General features: G+C 34.7%; 1 protein-coding gene and 1 long non-coding RNA gene across 5 annotated transcripts in view; both read right to left on the bottom strand.

Moving 5' to 3' along the window:
- Window positions 1–20,335, bottom strand: part of sh3d21 (SH3 domain containing 21) — a 34,850-nt gene that overhangs the window by 4,445 nt on the left and 10,070 nt on the right. Inside the window, exons 9-16 of one of the 4 annotated variants that reach the window (XM_030158808.1) lie at window positions 18,875–18,976; window positions 18,509–18,560; window positions 11,196–11,249; window positions 10,495–10,500; window positions 10,127–10,250; window positions 4,593–4,641; window positions 4,434–4,562; window positions 891–1,087 (exon numbers count right to left, since the gene is read on the bottom strand). In XM_030158808.1, coding sequence (XP_030014668.1) covers window positions 891–1,087; window positions 4,434–4,562; window positions 4,593–4,641; window positions 10,127–10,250; window positions 10,495–10,500; window positions 11,196–11,249; window positions 18,509–18,560; window positions 18,875–18,976 — 713 coding nt within the window. Of the gene's footprint in view, window positions 1–890; window positions 1,088–4,433; window positions 4,642–10,126; window positions 10,251–10,494; window positions 10,501–11,195; window positions 11,250–18,508; window positions 18,561–18,874; window positions 18,977–20,335 lie in introns of all 4 variants that reach the window. The other 3 variants (XM_030158805.1, XM_030158807.1, XM_030158809.1) reach the window with 3 other exon arrangements.
- On the bottom strand, window positions 13,242–14,191 carry LOC115436089 (uncharacterized). Its single transcript, XR_003937774.1, has 2 exons — window positions 14,077–14,191; window positions 13,242–13,370 (listed from the first exon to the last, which is right to left on the bottom strand). It is a non-coding gene; the product is annotated as an uncharacterized LOC115436089 (long non-coding RNA).

Here is a 20,335-nt window from a genome sequence, read left to right on the forward strand (position 1 = left end):
TTAACTTTTGCTGGGCTAAAAGAGCACTCGTGTAATACATTCCTGCCTGTTTAACTCCACCATATAACTGCATAATTATAATTACACACAACTATATTTTTGTATACTTATTCATATGATATAAATATATATATATAGTATGTGTGTGTTTGTATATTTAATTTTATATATCTATACATTTTCTTTTTTTGTTGTATTGATAATTTCTTTCCTGCTACCTTTTGTTATACTTGAATGAAACGACTGTCACATCTAATAATTTCCCCCTGGGATTAATAAAATATTCTGACTCTGATGTAAGGAATCACAAAAACAATGGATTTGGAGATACAAGGTTGAATAAATTTAACACAAGTATATGAACTGGGAAAAGTTCTTACTTTTGGGTAACTTTGCAGTGAATTACCCTGGTAATGTTCCTTTCATGTAATATTAGTAAGTATCAGTGCAACAAGATCAAACTGGAGAACAGTGCAAATATTACTCTGTGTTGACATTGGGAGCGTACGGAAGAGGAAATGTAAAAAAATAATAAAACTGAAGGTCCAATATTTTTATTATTATTATTATTATTATTATTATTATTATTATTATTATTATTATTATTATTATTATTATTATGAGAAAAAAGAATTCCGACTTTTTTCTCAGAATAATAATAATAATTAAATATATATTGGACCTTAATTTTTATTTTATTTTTTCCCAGTGGCCCTAATCCTCTTCTGTAGGAGCGTCACCAAATACAAACTTTAATTTTCTTTTACATTCATAATTTTTTGGAGTAGTTAGACATGAAATAGTTGTTTAATTGTATTCGCAAATGTCTTAAAATCATGAGTCAAAGTAGCAGATTTTAATCCTAGATAAATGAAATGATCTATACTCACTCATGTCGCGTCTGGAGCAGATCCAGAGCCATCCTCAGCTCCTTGATCTCTGCCTGAAGGTTTTCCAGAGTCGGCTGGTCTTTACTGGTCACTGCTTTACCATCCACGACTACCTTTGGCGGTGCTGGTCTTGTAGGAGGTGGGGTCTTCGGAAGAGGATCAGGCTTGACAGGCAATGGCAGTAGATTTTCTGTACCCTGCAATGGTATAGATGTCATATAACAGTCCATGTGAAACATAATGAATGGATCATGTTTCTTGAACTGGTTCTAGACCCATTTTATACATGTACAGTACTGTCCAAAAGCCTTAGGCCACCTCTAGATTTGTTGTTTTTCTAGGGTTGAAATGACCAAACATGTTTATTTCTCACTCTCTTTTTTTTAGATACAAAAAGAAAATGCAGTATATATGTGCACGGCCTGAAAACACGCACAAAAAACTGAACTAAACAGGTTGTAAAGGTTAGATTCATTATTTAGTGTGACCTCTGACCCCATGACCAGAAGCAGCTCAAACAGTCGAATGAAACCTGGTATAAAACAACAGAAAATTAATGTAATAAATGTCATATTGTCTGAAAAAAAGAGTTATAAGAGCAAAGGGAAGTCACAGTAAATACAGTTTGGTTTATAGAAGCTGTTTTTTTCCCTGAACTTCTGTTTTTACTGTTGTATACTTCACATATATCTACTCTTTCTTCTTCTCCTTTCTTTTTTTTTTTACTGTAACAAGACCTGTGTGTGTATTGTAACTGGATCTGTGTATTCTGATTTTGTATCCTGAACTTTTCTTTTTTTTTTTTTTTTTTTTTTTTTTTTTAAGGTGACCCCAGGAAGAATAGCCTGGTGTTTGTGGGTCTGCTAATGGGGATCCTCAATAAAGAATAAACGAATAAAGAAAAAACAAATATATCCAGATTGTATCTAAATACAGACTGAGAACTTAATGCACTACTGCTGCTATTGTAAATAGATTTATATTCTATTATAGTTTATTCTTTATACCACCTATTTATTCCTATTTTATTTTCAAGTCTTTTTTTATTTGCATGGCTTTTAATTCCAAGGTGTGAGAGAAATAGTATCTCAGTTCTCTGCATGTATCCAGTAAATTGACAATAATAAAAAAAAATATTTGAATTTTGTTAGAACCAACAAACCTAATCTTGGACTTGGACGTTTGCACAGTATATATTTGTCACCAATTTACAAAAAACTAATTGTTTGAAGAGCTAAAGGAGGCTTAAGGCAATTTTTTTCATTTCTTTATTTCACCGAATGACGTCTAAAAAGCAGAGTTCAAGTTACAAGTTGTTGTGAAAAATGGGTGAATATTCCGCTTGTGAAAAGTGAGGTCAGGTCGGGGCTTTCCCTCTGACACGAATGCATCTTGTAGCTGCAGTTTGGTTTATTCAGAATGCTGATGTAGAGATGTTGGTTCTTCCTGTGTTCTGCTTGTGCAACTAAATCTCATTTAAAAAGCTAAGCAGAAAAACATTAAAAAAAAAAAAAAAAAAAAAAAGAAAGAAAGAAAATAAAAGCTCTTTGTTGAACATTGCTCCCAATTAGGACTTCACAGTTAATTAAAATTTTATTGAAATCCCAATACGGTGAAGTGGAATATCCCCATTACCAGCCTATAAATCCCATTCTGCAGATGTTAGGGAATATACGGGTTTAGTATGACAAAAACCACATTGTTATTGTCTTTCTAGTGAAATTAAATGCCAAATTTGCCATTCCCACTGAAATCATGACTCACACTAAAAGCAAATCTGTTAAAATATTAGGTTTTCTTTCCCAAAAGTGTTAAACTAAAAAATGAAGAGCATCCATTTCTATCACCCACACTGTGCCGAAAATAACCTGACAATGAAATACACGCCATGTCATTGGAACGATGATGCACAAACAGGTATAATACAAATACAAAGCTTTGACAGTTATTACATAATTACATTTATTGGCTTTAACCACATTTCTTTTTGCAGAATTCTGGTTCAATCCACCTATAAAACCACAGCTGGATGGAATTAAGAGAAATGTCACATTTCTGCAACAGTATCATTAACTTCATTACATATATCAGGAACTGACTTTGAATAGTTCAGTGTCAGTTCTGTTCTGTGTAATTAATACACAGAATCTAAAAAACAAGCAAAATACAGCTTGTATTACTCTGCTCCAGTGTTTCCAGTGTTCAGAGTAACTAAATGGCTCTTCCTCTTTTTCATTAATTATACGTGTGCATAAATTGTGAAATTGTTACTGGTCACTTGTTAAGTATAAACTGTAATAAATAATGAAGTTGTCCCCCGAAGAGGGGGGGTGGTGGCGGGTCAAAAAAAAAAAAAAAAAAAAGTTATAGGTGTGCATTGTAAAATGAATGTTAGCCTCCTTGAGGTGGTGTTTAAATACATTTTCTGTTTGAAGGTACTATCTTTATTCTATTGTTTTTATTTGGTAGTGGTTTATTGTTCTTATTTATTTATTTTGTTGTTTTTAATTGTATGACTTTTTAAGCTGTTCTTGTATTTTATTCTTTTTTTGTTTTGTTTTATTTATTCTTCTGTATAGCATTTTTTTCTTTTTTGTACAGTTTCTGTGTCTTTAAATCTATTCTGTATTTTATTCTTCTATTTTGGTTTTAATTATTCTTCTGTACAGAACTTTGGTCCACTGCAGTTGTTTTAAAGTGCTTTACAAATAAAGTTGGATTGGATTTTCTGCCTCATTTGTTATGGATTGGGCACTCAGTTTTGTTTTGGAGATTTCACTGTCTTGTCAAAAATGTTAATTTTACTGTTATAGTTGTGTTTTTATGCATAATTTATTATATACTATCTTTAAATACCTATTATAAATCTGTGTTATTATCCGTTTTGATAACTGTGAAAGGAAATTATCAATGTTTAAGGGTTGATATAATTAATTTATAGAGAAAAAAATAAACACAGGCAGTCAAATATTTTTTTCAGATCTATATAAATAGACTGTATTGCTAAACTTGAACTGTACTAGTCACATAAAATAGGACCAATGTCCCTGTTTCTCACCGGTAGTAAATGATAAACAGAGACAGAATATTGTTAAATTGCACTTATTTTTCTGAAGACATTTCAGGTTGTTTATGTTATTCACATTTTCAAAGGATAGTTTGTAGATGTTAAAACTTTCATATAGCTATTTTACTTTTTTCACTGTAATTATTTTATTGGTTCAGCCCACTTAAGGTTATATTGAGCTGAATGTGGCCCCTGAACTAAAATGAGTTTAACACCCCTGCTATAAGCCATCAAAATATGGCCCATTGAAAGTAAAGACAAATGTTTAATATTTCAAAAAATCATTAAAAAGGTAAAGTTTCTCAAGAGACAGGAGATACCTCATGTTGCACTGTTTTTTCTGCAGTAATAGTGGTTAACACCACCTCTGTGGTTTAGTGGGTTTTCATAACTGGATAAAAATGACCTAACTGACACATAGGTGAGAGGCCCTCTCATAAAAAGTCAACCCTCTTAGCATTCTGAAGTGAACATACTTGTGTGGTGGTGACCAGGCCTGTCGGAGGTCTCCTCTGAGGTGGTTTGGCTCTGTTCGCTGTGGGATGGCTTAGCTTTTCAGTCTCCACGTCCAATCCATCAAACTGGTCACTGTCTTTCTCTTTCTCCTTCTCCTTCTCTTTCTCTCTCTCTTTCTCTTTCTCTTCTGGCTGTTTGGGTACGGCAGGCACTGCATCACCATTGGTTCTAATAATAATAGAAAATAAATAAACAAATAAATAAATAGGACCACTGTACCTGTATCTCACCTGCATGTTCAATCAAGCATCAATAACAATTTGAATCGGTGAGGTTGTCAGGTTCTGTCTCTATGTTACAGTCTTGTGGTCTGGATGTAAGAGATCAGTCTCCCAATAGAAGTGGGTGGTACTTTCACTGGAGGAGAACTCAACTAATTAAATGAAAGTCCATATATGACTTCTATCAGTGATCAGTAGTAACTATATTGATATCTGTAACCATTTCCATGTTATAAACTATCAAAATATGGACCACTACAAGTAACTAGTGCGTTGACCCATGGGGATCCATGGGTTCTAGATGTGGTAGTTTTTATACTGTTGTGTATTTGTGCATTATGTACCACATTTGTCCAGTAGTCACCACCAAAGTGTTTCGGCCAACATGATTGTAAGGCTATTGTATTCCAAAACTAGAAGCACTCGGAGAGCGCAGACCTCCGCCAAGGCTGATCAGTGGCCCCCCCCGTGGGCCCCCCCCACCCCCGATCACCACCAAAATTTAATCATTTCTTCCTTATCCCATTTCCAACAAACCCTGAAAATTTCATCCAAATCTGTCCATAACTTTTTGAGTTATGTTGCACACTAACGGACAGACAGACAAACAAACAAACAAACAGACAGACAAACAAACAAACCCTGGCAAAAACATAACCTCCTTGGCGGAGGTAATTACGAATATCTCCCAAAATATTGGTCTTATCAACTTGCCGTTTTCGCTAATCTCTTCCTTGACCAAAACTATGTAAGTATGCCAAACTGCAGCTGTCAGCTCTTTCCAGATTTTGTGTGAATCCGCGGACACACACACACACACACAGACACAGAGGCCACCTGGCTTTGATATTATAGAGGGCAAATTTTTAATATTTCAAAAATTCGTCAGAAACTTAAGAATGGTAATTTCTTAAAACTGTGAACAGACTTTGTAGACATTGTCCCAAGGAAGCTACATATACAAATTGACATTAATCCTACCAATAGTTTCAGTGAAGAAGACTGTTGAAATGTAGACATTGGTGACCTTCAAGGTCACTCAAGGTCAAAGGTCATGAACCCAAATGAAAGTCCATACAAAAATTATTAGACCATCAAAAGTCTTCAAAAACAATGGTTATGCAATCAAGTACTAACTCCTGTGTGTATCATGTGACTAAAACAGACAGAAAAGAAAACATGGAATGTCTAAAAGTACTGTTTTTGTCAGTACAATGCCATAAATATTGATGTAAGAACTAAGTGATTTTAGTTATTATCAAGAAAACATGGAAAATGGATAGATATCAGCTCTGAAATTAAACTTTTATGAGCTATTTTTGTTGTTATCATTATATTTGTCCGAACAAATGTATCTTTTGTTGTACCAGGCATTAAAATGAACAAGAAATTGAAGAAAACAAGGGGTGGTCTAGTAATTTCTTCTGTACTACATATATCTATTGAGTCATTACATCTTCATAAGACCATATATATGGGTGCTTCTATGAAACTGGGTTCATTTTGGTATCTGGCACTTTGCCAGCTTTTTAGACCGAATAATTAAAGACAAATTTAGACATATTTCCCCCCAAAATGTACCTAATGATGCAAAAAATTATACTCTTGCTCTGAGCCATCCCAAAATTAATGAATTTTTAATCAAATATTGGGACCAAAAACACTGGTCTACAATTTTTTAAGAAATGATTTGCTTCAGAGGTTAAATGTGCAAAATGTTACGTATTTTAATAAGATTAATTGGAAAATAAATGACAAAAGTGCCGGTTTGCTGATGTTTTCAAGGTATATGATTAAGTGTTATTACACATATATATTGGTTTATGTACATTTATATAATAGTTTTATAAATCTTCCACTAAATAGAACCTGTAAAGTGAATGTATTCTAATGTGCAGACAGTGTTTTGAAGTAGATCTTGTAGCTCTGAGACAAATATTCCTTTTGAGTCAAACCCATTCTCTCGTTAATTCTTGAATTTCACATTTTGACCAAAGGCTGTATCTTGGAAAGTTCAGCCAACCGGCATTTTTGACTTGATTTTTCTTTATCAGTGACTCTCATGTGGTAAAATTTCATTACTTTTATTCTGGAAGCATTTTCCTTGTAGACCAGTGAAATAGGACCAAAAACAAACAAAAAAAAAAATTGAAGAAAAGAAGCGGTGGTCTAATAATTTTTTCTGTGACTTTATATGACTTGCTATCAGTGCCCAATAGTAACTATTCTGATATCTGTAACCATTTCCATTTTATAAACATGACCCATTATAAGTAATGGCAAATCTTAAATAATTGAAAAAATTTGTCAAAAATTAAAAAAAAATCTAAATTTCTAAAAAAAAATTTGGAGACAGTTTGTTGACATTGTCCCAAGGAAGCTACATATAAAATTTCAAATGAATTTGAGTAGTTTTGTCAGAGAAGATGTTTGACGAAATGAACCAAAGTACAGTTTTATGTTAATGGTGGTTAAGCTGCTGGTACATGACTGTAGTTCTGCACAGGCTGCAGTTCATATATGACTTGGAGAATGTGGTTTACCATTTCCTATAGCCTGTATGGTGCAGGTGCAGAGCACAGTGGCAGAGGTCTTGAAGTTTCTGTGTCCCATTTAGTCTTGGCATACATTTCACTTACACAGCATAAAGCATGAACTAGAGTTGAATTAGTGAACTGACATCTGAGATAATCAGGTGTGTTTTCTCTAAATAATTGCTATAAATGCTGTGAGACTTAACTTTTGTAAATATTACAAAGGATCCTTTAATACATTGGAAGATTATCTGTCGCCAACTTATCTGCTTCAAAACAATTTCCAGAAAAGCTCGTTCTCATTAGGAGTCCCCATCACACACTGCTGTTTTTGTTCCCTCCGCTTTGTGTGAGTGTGTGCGTTTTCGTGTGTGTGTGTGTGTGTGTGTGTGTGTGTGTGTGTGTGTGTGTGTGTGTGCGTTTGCTCAGGAAACAGGAAATGGGCTGCTCTCGTCTGTTTAGGTCCAATCTGACTCATCCCAGAGTTTCCAGTGAGCCACTAAAGGTCGGGCATCCTGGCATTCTTCTTTAAGGACGCTATAGCAACCAGCGGTGGCAACCAAATCCTTTAACATCTACAGGCTCCGCTCCCGGTGCCAGACCAAAGAGAAGAAAGTGTTCTGACATTTCCTAAAGGCCTTGTACTACACAAAGGCTGAAAATGAATCACTATTCATGTTTCACTACGGGTTCACCAGTGGTTACTGACTTGATTTACACAGAAAGTCTTAGTCTGGGCTTCCCCAACAGAGCGTAATGCAAACAAAAACTGAGCAAAACAGGTTTAAAATGAGCAGCCTAAGCAGAAAGTAAACTCTAAATCCCAGTATTGATGTCCAACAATGTTAAACAGGTAGTATGTTCAGGTGTTACAATCACAATAACAGACAATATAAATTATAAAAATAAAATAAATAAATCCACCGCTTTGTTCATACCTGTCATCAAAAATGCAGAAACACATACATATTTACAATGTAAACAATGCAAATATGTAAATACCATTTAAATTTTAAATTTTTAAGAATGTGCAATTCTACCTGCCTTTCTCTTGCATCTTATCTTGTCTTGTCTTGTCTTATCTTATCTTATCTCAGTGGTTTCCAACCTTTTTTGGTTCGTGACCCCAATTTAACATCACAAATTTCTGGTGACCCCAGACATTCAAAACAGAGACTTTTTTTTTTTTTGCTAAAAATGAATTTGTTCTGTTCAGAGCTTGTATTTACAAGGCTGCAAATGAATACTAAACAAACAATAACTAAAACTATGAATTATGAAAGAGCTGTAGCATCTGAAACCGACCACAATGAACATTTGAAAGATAAACAGTACCACAGTGCTTCAGAGTTACATACTTACATACACAGAATCATTAAAAAATATTTTTATCAGTAAATTTTTTTTGTCAATTACTAGAAGTTTCAAGTGAGAGTTCACCTGGAAAATACAAAACATAGGGCGACCTGTTTTAAGTGATAAATACTGTGGTAATATGAAGATGCTTACCAACTCAAATTAAAATAAATGAATACATAAATCTATAAATTTAACATTAGTGTTGGGAAACAGTGTTACAGCTGCATTTCAGCTGCTCTGTATATATAATTTTATTATATTTAACCTTTATTTAAGCAGGAAAAAGCTCACTGAGATTAAAATCTCTTTTTCAAGTGTCCTGGCCAAGACAGCAGCAGCAGATGAACACAAAACAGAAATCACAGCCATACATCCACATTAAAAATATACATAAAACACAATAAAAGTCAGTTCTAAAACCATATACTAAAACATATATACAGACACTACATTATTTTCTTGCAAAGTATTAAGTTAGTTTAGCAAAGAAATTTAATCTATCTCTTCCTTACTGAAAAATTTGCCCAAAAGAGAAAAAACAACAGGACAGTAAGTGAGAGTGGTGGCAGTTTCAGCCATGTTTACCTTTTTGTTGTAGAATTGAGCAAAAAATTATCTCTCTTTTTTCCCCAGTGTCATAGACAGTGAATACAACCATTGTTTTAGATCCTGCTCTGACAAAACTTTATCCTAAAACACTCTTTGTTTAATAAATGTGACTGGTTATATGACCATTCACAGTATATTTCAGGAAGCAAACAGCTTAATTTAAAACTTTTGTTGAGCAAGAAAGGTCTCCAGAGGAAGACAGGAAATATTTAGTATTTTTCATGATTTTCAGAAATTAAGTGTATTAATTCAATATACAGGGGTTGGACAAAATAATGGAAACACCTTCACCTCAAGATGATAATGCCCCAATCCATACAGCTAGAATTGTTAAAGAATGGCATGAGGAACATTCTAATGAAGTTGAGCATCTCGTATGGCCGGCACAGTCCCCAGACCTCAACATTATTGAGCATTTATGGTCAGTTTTAGAGATTCAAGTAAGACGTCGATTTCCACCGCCATCGTCTCTAAAAGAGTTGGAGGGTATTCTAACTGAAGAATGGCTTAAAATTCCTTTGGAAACAATTCACAAGTTGTATGAATCAATACCTCGGAGAATTGAGGCTGTAATTGCTGCAAAAGGCGGACCTACACCATATTAAATTATATTTTGTTGATTTTTTAAGGTGTTTCCATTATTTTGTCCAACCCCTGTACTTCCCAACCTTAGTTTGTTGTGTCTGACTGTACCAGTATCGAACCAGTATATTTACAGAAATCAAACTAAACTGTAGGGAGCTTTATATTTAATCTTAATTTTCAATTCAGTTTCATTTATAGAGCCCAATATCACAACAAAGTGGCCTCACGGGGCTTTACAGAAATTGTTGATTTGATTAAAAAAAAAAAAAAAAAGTGTAGGGAGATGATTTATTTGGGTTTATAAGTGAATCTTTGCATGAGATTATTAGAGATGGTTTTACTCACTTTGGTAAAATCTTGTTGGGTTTGTCTTTGACTGGAGGTGGGCTAGGCTTGTTCAACGCTGGCAACTTGACTTTGGTTGGAGGATTACTTCTCAAGTCCTTCGGCTCTGGTTTATCATCTGTAAGGAGAGTCGTCACATTAATCCACAAGAGTGTTAATATTAAAGACATTATTTTCAAATGGCTCTGGGTGACATGGACATTAAAAACACAGACATACACAGACACACACACACACGTATATTCTGTATTGGCAATGTATTTATTTATTCCTGTGTCCCTCTGGAGGCCAAAGCAGTTCAAAAAATGAATGAATGAATGAATAGATTCTTCAGTATATTATGGGCCATTTATAACTATAGGGAAATGAAAGAACTGTCACACTGAATATTTAACAGCAAACAACCAGGTTACATTTTTCATTTAACCCATAAAGACCCAAATATCCACCAGTGACCAAAACCATCTACTAATCTAACATTTTTAATACTTGTGATCCACTAATCCTATCATTACATGCACAGTAAATAATTGGTGTAAAATGCAGTTTGTCGTCTTTTCATGGTCATCATGGCTGTTCAGAGACTCTGTAGTTACCATGGAAACACCATAATCTTCTACAACTTTGATTTACCAGTAAAATCCATGGAGTTGGCTCAATAACAGTGGATGGAGACACTTGGTTTATGTTCAGTTAATGATATATTTGACTGAAAAAGTAACTTTTTTTTTTTAGGTTTTCTCTGTTTTTAGTATAATAATCCTCAAACGTAATCTCAGCATGATAATTAAAGTATATGATCAGAAAATTAAATATCGGAAAATACCTGATTTCCACTGGAGAAAAAAAATGCAAAATAGAAGATAATACTATGGTAAATGGAGGTAAATCATTTAAAAAAGGTTAAATAGAGAGAAAAATTAATGCCACAAAAGTAGCACTGGGTCTTTATGGGTTAAGCAAAAAAAATACAAAATCTGAAATGGATTTTGCTGGTTTTTTGCTCTTATTTTTGATTCTATCTCAGTCCTATCTCCAAACAGAATTATAAAAGAGTCTGTGTTTGTACCTTTTGCCTTTGCGGGACCACCTCTCTCCATTGCTTGACTTTCTGTCTTCTTCACTAAAATAAATACATAAATAAAAAATATTGAATGGAAAATCACCAGTATCTCATCACAAATCAGGCTCCACAGTCCTGTTCAGACAAACAAAAAACAAGCTTTTATTAGGGATGGCTACTTCATGATGAACTTAAAAGTGCAGGTTATGCTTGTATATAGTTGAAATAGAGCCCAGACAGCGTTTTGGTGGTTGTTTTGTGTTGTGTAAGCAGGGTGTTGTAGGTACACAGGGCCTTCCCCAGGTGTGAGTGTGTTTCTGAAAACCGAATGCATGATCAGCAGACCTTCCTCTGGTAAATAAAGGCTCGTCTTCACTTCCACGTTACACAGGTTCAGCTCTGAGGTATTGATTTTTCTCAGGTGTAGCATCTTGTCAAGCTAATACATCATCCTCAAAAGCCATGGGTTTATTTTTATTAATTCACAGCAAAAAAACAAAAAAACAAAAAACAAAAAAAAAACAGGAATATCTGACTTAGATAAACTGACTTGAATTTGGAATATTTATCTTGATGATTTTTTTTTTTTTTTTTTTTAAGATTTATTTACTTATTGAGACTTAATCTTGTTAAGATTATATGACTTGTTCCAAGAATTTTCATGTTGAGCTACCCCACTTAGATATCACAACTAATTTTAAGCAATATTTATGACAAAACAAGCTCCATTGTTGGAGGATGAGTATGACGGGCACAGTGACTGTTTGCCCTCTAGACATTTTCACTTGTTTTATTCAGTTTTGCCTATACATACAGTCATAGAAAAATAACTACACCATCAAAAGTCATCAGAAACAATGGTTATGCAATAAAGTACTAACTCCTGTGTGTATCATGTGACTAAAACAGACAGAAAAGAAAACATGGAATGCCTAAAAGCACTGTTTTTGGCACTGCAATGCCATAACTATTGATGTAAGAACTGAAGTGATTTTGGTTATTATCAAGAAAATATGGAAAATGGTTAGATATCAGCTCTGAAATTAAACTCTTATGAGCTATTTTTGTTGTTATCATTATATTTGTCCAAACAAATGTACCTTTAGTTGTACCAGGCATTAAAATGAACAAGAAATTGAAGAAAACAAGAGGTGGTCTAATCATTTTTTCCGCAACTGTATATATCTATTGAGTCATTACATCTTCATAGGACCATATATATGGGTGCTTCTATGAAACTGGGTTCATTTTGGTATCTGACACTTTTCCAGCTTTTTAGACGGAATAATGAAATAGAAATTTAGACATATTTCCCCCCAAGATGTACATAATGATCCAAAAAAAAAAATATATATATATATACTTTTGCTCTGAGCCATCCCAAAATTAATGAATTTTTAATCAAATATTGGGGCCAAAAATAGGACCAAAATTGGGACAGGAAAAGCTACCTAGGTGTCAGTGCATTTTATCTGGAAAACATGGCCTGAAATGGTCTCATATACCACTATAAATAAAGACACTGTGTTAAATTTGAGGATCCTAGTGGTTTTTCTAATCCAAATATGTGGGTTTTTCATGAATCTCAGTCTCAGTCCAGGTTTGTGTAACCCATCGTGTCCACTGGTGTTACATGCAGAACTTGCCCATTTAAATAATAAACACTAAATAAATTGCCAGTGATTTTGTAACAGCGGCCATTTTTTGTGAAACTCTGCCTTGCATAATTAGTTCGATTCCCAAAATGTATCTGTGAGAGAATAAAAGGATATTCGAAAAAATTGCAGTGTGTAATTTTCGTGTCCTTTTCACAGTGTTACATGCAGATTTTTGTCTAAAAATAATTTTAAAAAATGTGTTTTATCTGAAAAATAGTTTCTCTTTTATCTCAGTAAATATTTATTTTTAAAACAGATCCAAAGTGCTTTCAAACTTGCTTCATAACATTAGTCTACATCTGCTTTTAGGGACCAGTTTCATAACCATGTATATACCATAGATTAAAAAAAAAAAAAATCTTACTGTTTATTGTTGTTCCTGTTCTGTTTTTGCCTGTTGTTGTGTATAACCGCTGTCCTGTTCTCCCATCAGGTAATATCCATACAGTAATAAAAGTATTAAATCCAACCAATAGGGGGAATTAATTTAAGGTTCAAAACCCTCTTGCTGAACAGGACAGGGCTGAAAAAAAAAAGAAAAAAAAAAAATAAACAAAACAATTGAAACAAGTATATTCTGCTTAAAATAAGAATTTTAGCATTCGATAATCCTTAGATAATATTTTCTTATTTTTAGTGCATTTTTCTGACTGCACTGGCAGATTAAAATAAGATATTTTAACCCAATAATGACTTTAATTTTCTTATTTTTGCGCAAGCCTTATTTGGGGTGTTGAATTTGTTTACTCCAGAATGTGGAATAGTGGTTTAATGTGGCAGAGAAAGAACTCTAATGGTGTTTAATTAAACTGCACTTTGGTTTAAGAGCTGTTACAGAGAGCGGATCATGTCAGGTCACAGCTGTTTTCAAGAGGGCTGAAGTAACTGTTCCCAAGGCGCTCAACAAGTTCACTCTGGCTCAGCTCACAGAAAAAAAAAAAAAAAAAAAAAAAAAAAAAAGAAAATAGAGCCCCTGAGAGCACTTTGCCTTGGAGACTGAGAGCACAGATGCTTAGATTAAGAAACGCCAGTGAAGTGAAGGTAATACGAGAGACTTAAGGTTATATCTACGTCAAAAGCAGGTGAGAGGCTGATGTAAGTCCTGCTGTAGGAAATAGAAATAAACACGAAGCAAAAAAAAAAAAAAAAAGAAACACACTTTGTTTACACTTGGAACAATAAAGAAGTCAGATCTGAGAACGGACTGAACGACAACACAGGAAGCCTACCTTGAGTTTGCAAAGCATTGTGCAACATTTCTGTCAAGTAAACCATCCACAGAGCAGGAGGACATGAAGCTGGAGCGCTGCCTGTCGTGCTGCTTGTGAAAATCTCTGTGTGCAAAATTGTCCTCAGCCCCTCACCCCCCCAACCTCCTCCCTACCCCCCCCTTACTTGTTTCCTCCAAGACTCCTGAAGTGTGTCACATGACCAGTGTGAGTACATCCCCCATCTCACTACATTCTGAGACTTCCTGTGAAATTCTTGAGAGTTATCGTGTGTGTGTTTGTGGGGGGAAAACTGTTATTCAGAATGTGACGCTGTAGAAAATAAGACGAGTTGTGTTGAGACGTCCTTGGTTTATGTGATAATCTGAACAGAAGAGCCTGTGTTTTGGATTATTTTGTAGAGTATACAGCAGAGGTGTCAATCTCATTTTAGTTCAGTTCCATATTCAGTCCAATTTGACCTGAAGTGGGCCGGACCAGTAAAATAATAACTGCAAAAAAAAGTAAAATTACATCATAATAATGTTTACATCTATAACATTTCATTAACCCATAAAGACCCAGTGCTACTTTTGTGTCTTAAGTGATTTATCATAATCTATTGTAATATTATCTTCTTTATTTGGCATTTTTTCAGCAAAAATCAGGCATTTTCCTACATTTAATTTACTGATCATGTAGATGTTCATAAAAGCTCAGATTAAAGTTGAGGGTTATTATATCAAAAACAGAGAAAACTGAAGAAAAAGTGACTTTTACTGTAAAATCTATCATTAGCTGAACATATACCAACTGTCTCCATTCACTGTCACTAGTCAAACTTCATGGGTTTAACTGGTGAATCAATGTTGGAGAAGATGATGGTGTTTCCATGGTAACTACAGAGCCTCTGAACATCCAAATGGGTCGTATCTGATGACCTTGAAAAGATGACAAACTGTATTTTACACCAATTATTTACATGTATTGATAGGATTAATGGATCAACAGGTATTAAACAGTTTAGATCAGTAGATATTTGGGTCTTTATGGGTTAAAAATGTGTATAAAATGAACTACCTGAAATGTCTGAAGAAATATAAGTGCAATTTTAACAATATTATGCCTCTTTTTATCATTTACACATGTAAATTATTACAACTTACAGATGACAGTGGATCTACAAATACACAAAACATTTAAAAACAGGTGTAATATTGGTAAAATTACATTGACTTCTCTTAAGACATTTCAGGTTGTTCATATTTGTTCCGATTATTTACATTTTTTGTGAAAGAACAGTTTCTAAATGTAAACATTTTCATGTAATGTTACTTTTTTTATACTAAAACAAAGAGAAACATTTGGAGTTGTTATTATTTGTAAGTTATTATGATAGTATTTTACTGGTCTAACCCACTTTAGATCAAAATGGCCTAAATGTGGAACCTGAATTTGATTGTTAATATTTTCAGTGTAAATTTTGCATTTCACATATTCATCCCATGGGCCAAATTGGATCCTTTGGCGGGCCATTTTGGGCCCACAAGCCATATGTTTGGTACCTGTGGTATACAGTGTAAGTCTTGATATAGTAAATGGCACCTTTTTGTTGATTTCTTTAAAATGTTGCAAGATTTCACCGTTAAACTACAAACCTCACGTTACACCTGACAACAAGCCACATCCTGCTCTCCAACTTGTGATTTTTTTTATCATTGTAAATTAAATTAGTTCATTCACTTTTTTAGTCTACACAATAGTACTGAATGAACAGCTTTGTAGATAATTACCGGACCACCACAACAGTTAAGATTTGTCATTTGGGATTTTTCTTGTGCATAAATCTGAGCCAAGTCACATGAAACACATGAAATGCATGATATAAAGAAGTACGCTATATTTAAATAAATGAGAGCAAAAACCTAATTTCCTCATAACACATAAATTATGTGGTTGAGAAAATGGAAACAATGAATATTTCCAGAACAGAACATGAAAAGGTAAAGCTGCAGAGCTCTTATTTTATGCATAATAAGTATTCCCAAATCTGTAAGTTAATGTTAAAAATGATTTTAAAGAACTTTAAAAATTAAAAGTAAATCCACTCTGTTAAAAGATAAAAGACAGGAAACAGTTCAAGTACAAAACACTGATTTTATAAATAATTTGACTCATAAATGTTTGTCCATATGATATAAGATAGTATTTCCTTTTGAAAACACAAGCAAGGGATTATTAACATAAAAATTATGTTTCAGCCCCTATTTTTTGGTATCTAGCTACATATTTGTAAGACTTCCTCACTATAATATTATGCTGTATTTATTCTTGCAATTATTTTACCTTTAAAACCTCTTTATAATTCTGATCTTAAATCTCTCTTCTTCCTCTTATAATTGTTTTATATAAGTGTATTTAATGATTTCTTTATTCTAATCCAGCTGTATATTTCATTTTTATTTTTAATTTTGTAACACTACCTGTTTTTGTGATGCTCTTTCACTTATCTTAATGTGACTCCATGTCTTTGCCAACGTGAGCGCCCCCTTAGTGACCTCTCGACTATAAATAAAGGTCGTCTGATTGATAATTGGGATGTTCTCTATACACACAGCTGGATGAAACCACTATAAATGTCACATTTCATTGTTAATTCCTCATCGTCTTTGAGGTTTGACAGGTATTTCTACTTTAATGGCATACTATCTTCATCTCAAAGTGGTTCACTTCTATTAGTATCTGCCCTTTCTCAATCATTTCTGGGTATATTTACACTCCAGTTGTTATATCAAATCTGGGATGTGCACCTTGTGTTATGAAAATGCAGTTTTTATGTATGAGGTTCAGTTTTTAATACCAATAAATGGCTCCACTTTTTTATTAGATGAACTGCATGTGTATGAATAAACTATAACTTGGCTAATTCTATGAAAATGGTAAAAACTGAACAGGAAAAAAAGTAATTAAATCATAATTTACAATTATTTGTATGCACCAGATGGTCATGTCAGCTACCGTGCATTGTAGATTTACCGCCTCCATTACTAATTACCTCCGCCAAGGAGGTTATGTTTTTGTCAGCATTGGTTTGTCTGCTTGTGTCCAAGATAACTCAAAAAATTATGGACGGATTTGGATGAAAATTTCAGGAAGTGTTGATACTGGCACAAGGAAAAAATGATTTTGGTGGTGATTGGGGGTGGGGGGGTTGTGTGCGTGTGTGTGTGGTGGGGGGGGGCGGCACAGGGGCCCACTGATCTGCCTTGGCTTTTTCTAAAAAAGCACTCGTAGAGCGCAGACCTCCACCAAGGCAATTCAGTGGGCCCCCGTGGCCCCCCCACCCCCCAATCACCACCAAAATGTAATCATTTGTTCCTTGTGCCAGTATCAACATTTCCTGAAATTTTCATCCAAATCCGGGGCACTGATCTGCCTTGGCGGAGGTCTGCGCTCTCCGAGTGCTTCTAGTTTTAACAATAAAATCCCCTAGCATATCATCACTGTCTGGTGGAAACCTTGTAAGTCCATTTTCAGTCTTTTTCAGTTTTTTTGTCATAAAACAATTCTATTGTTCGGCCTTCATGGCCTGAAATTTTTTGAAATATTTGTCTTGCATTTTGCCTTGTGATTGGCTAACCAGGCCTAAGCTACTGGCTACCTTACCTTCTTATATACGGCTGCATGTAAAAGAAATTTTTTCTTCTACAAGGGGGTCTTCAAGGGGGGGTCTACATATGAGACCGTGCTGCTCAGCAAACTAGAAAATGTTAGTTGAGCCTCCCACCCTCTGCACTCATTTGCATAAATAATCTGTCCCCATATGATAAAATCCTTGATTTTCTTTATTTTTTTTACAACTCGAGAACTGCATTTACATGATCAGAAAATTAAATACAGGAAAATACCTGATTTTCACTGAAAAAATGCAAAATGCAGAGGATAATATTAGAAAAAAATCATGATAAATCGTTTAAGAAAGGTTAAATAGTGAGAAAGACAATTATTTGGGAAGTGCTACAAAAGTAGTACTGGGTCTTTATGGGTTAATATAGAAATGTTACATACTGTGGGTTTAAATAATTATGTATAATCAACAGTATCAAGCACTGAAAATAATGGAAAAGTTTAACTAACAAAACATGGCTTATTATCAGATTATTATTTTAAAATCGATTAAAATATCTTAAATGCATAGACTGTAATGACATCTATGTGAGAACTGCTGTACCTGCTTTTATAAACCAACCTCACTAAAGCTGAAACACCAAAAACATGCTGCCAGTATGTCCATCTGCTGCAATGACAGTCCAACCTGATGGCTGAAGTGCCAGGCTGAACTCCCACGGCTAAAAGGCATGAGTCACAACCTCTGAAACATGACCCACGGCAAGCCACCACAGTGTCAAACAGTTGTTGCTCCTGCAGAGTTCGGCTTATAATGTCATCTTACCTGAGGTTTTTTTGCTGAGGGTACGGGCTGGAGGCTGGCTCGAGTTCCCGATCTAAAGGAGAAACAGAAACAGGCTAGTAAGTATGTTCCCCTGTGCTTTAAAGACAGCCAGAGTTTCCACTAAGGGAATTTTTAGAGGGTAATTCCAAAACAGAGGATGTCAGTGCTGAGTCACTATGTGTTGACTACTACCAACCAGCTGCATTAAAAACACCATTATACACTGAAGAAACTGGAGAATTTAAAAAAATAAAGTTACTATAAAGTATGTCCACGGCTTCATGGCAGCACCACACGGCGATTGAACCCGTCTCCAAAACATGGTTTTCCTGGTCTTGATACTCTACAGATTGTGTGTTCACTCACTTGCAGACTGTCCATTGGTGGTAAAACCATGACGAAGTTATCAGGGAAGAAGCCGCAGCGTCCGTTTACCTCCCCCTCCCACCAGCCTTCATCTTCTGTTTCCTTCAGATGGAGATTAAAGAGTCACATCAGAACCTCAAACACAACACCGTCCCTCAGGAGGTGAAATTGCTGCTCAAGAGGTTACGGAGCGGTCAAGGAAAACATGTCTTATTTACTAATTTATCATTAAAGGTTTTAGAAATCAGTCTTTTCACTGATGCTGTATCATTAAGGTGTAAAAACTCCATTCATCTTCCTTAAAAATAGTAGTTTTACAGTAGTTTCTACCATATATAGAACTTAATTGCTGCTGCATGAAAAGAAGTCATTAATCGTCACTATTTTGACTGTATTTTACCATTTATTTTTCTGCATGTAGTAAAATATTAAATTAATCTAATTTCTGCCATGTGGTTGATTATGTATTTGCTGTATTGAACTAGACTGACATGATGATATGAAATTATATGAAAGCTGGAAACTGATTAATCAACCGAATCAGTCATTTTATTCCAGACTGATTCCGGTTTCATGTGTTTTATTTGGAAATTCAGGTGGAAATTCTGGTGGTCCGTCTTTACATTCAGATCTCAGGTCAAATGGATGTTGTGTCATCTGCTGTGTTGGGCTTTGATTGACAGGTCAGTATGACAACTCACCTGCCTATCCAGTCAGACTTTGAGTTTCTGTTCATTCAAAGGCACTTAATATTTGAAATCTACCATTTTACGGAATCAGTAAGCTAGCGTTTAGCATTAGCTCACCTCTGACCCCCTGCACTCCAACAGTTCCATGCCTTTTGTCCAAATATGGTTATTAGGCTTATTAAGAATCTGGTCTACACCAACACTAAATGTGAAGTATCATGAGTTAACTTTTGTTATATATTTGCTCAGGGGCACCACTACTAATTGTGGGCCCCATGAAAGCGTAATTGTTGTGGACCCTTTATAAAATGAGTATCTTCTCAATCTATCAGACAGGGGGGCGGGAGGTCCATAAATAACATCATGTGTGCCAGCATGAAATGAAATTGAAACTTAAATGTTTCAACGTCCGACTGCTGACTTCTATGCCTCTATCATACAACGGATCTTACATGAAATTTTCACAACTTGCCTGTATCCGCTGGACCCCCTCCACTGCTCTATGGGCCCCCATAAATGCTGGGCCCCATGAATTTGTCATGTTTACCCCTTTATTGGTGCCCCAGTATTTGCTATGTAAGTAAAAATTAAGCCTTATTGGTTGGTTGGTTGGTTGGTTGGTTGGTTGGTTGATTGACTGACTGACTGACTGACTGACTGATTTATTGATTGATTGATTGACTGACTGACTTCTGACTCGAAAAAGACAGTTCACAATGGCAGTTCACAAACCAATGGGTGATATCATTTTTCCTTCACTAATATAGATAGT

Source organism: Sphaeramia orbicularis, chromosome 16, assembly GCF_902148855.1.
Source record: "Sphaeramia orbicularis chromosome 16, fSphaOr1.1, whole genome shotgun sequence".
In the NCBI taxonomy this organism is placed as follows: Eukaryota; Metazoa; Chordata; class Actinopteri; order Kurtiformes; family Apogonidae; genus Sphaeramia; species Sphaeramia orbicularis.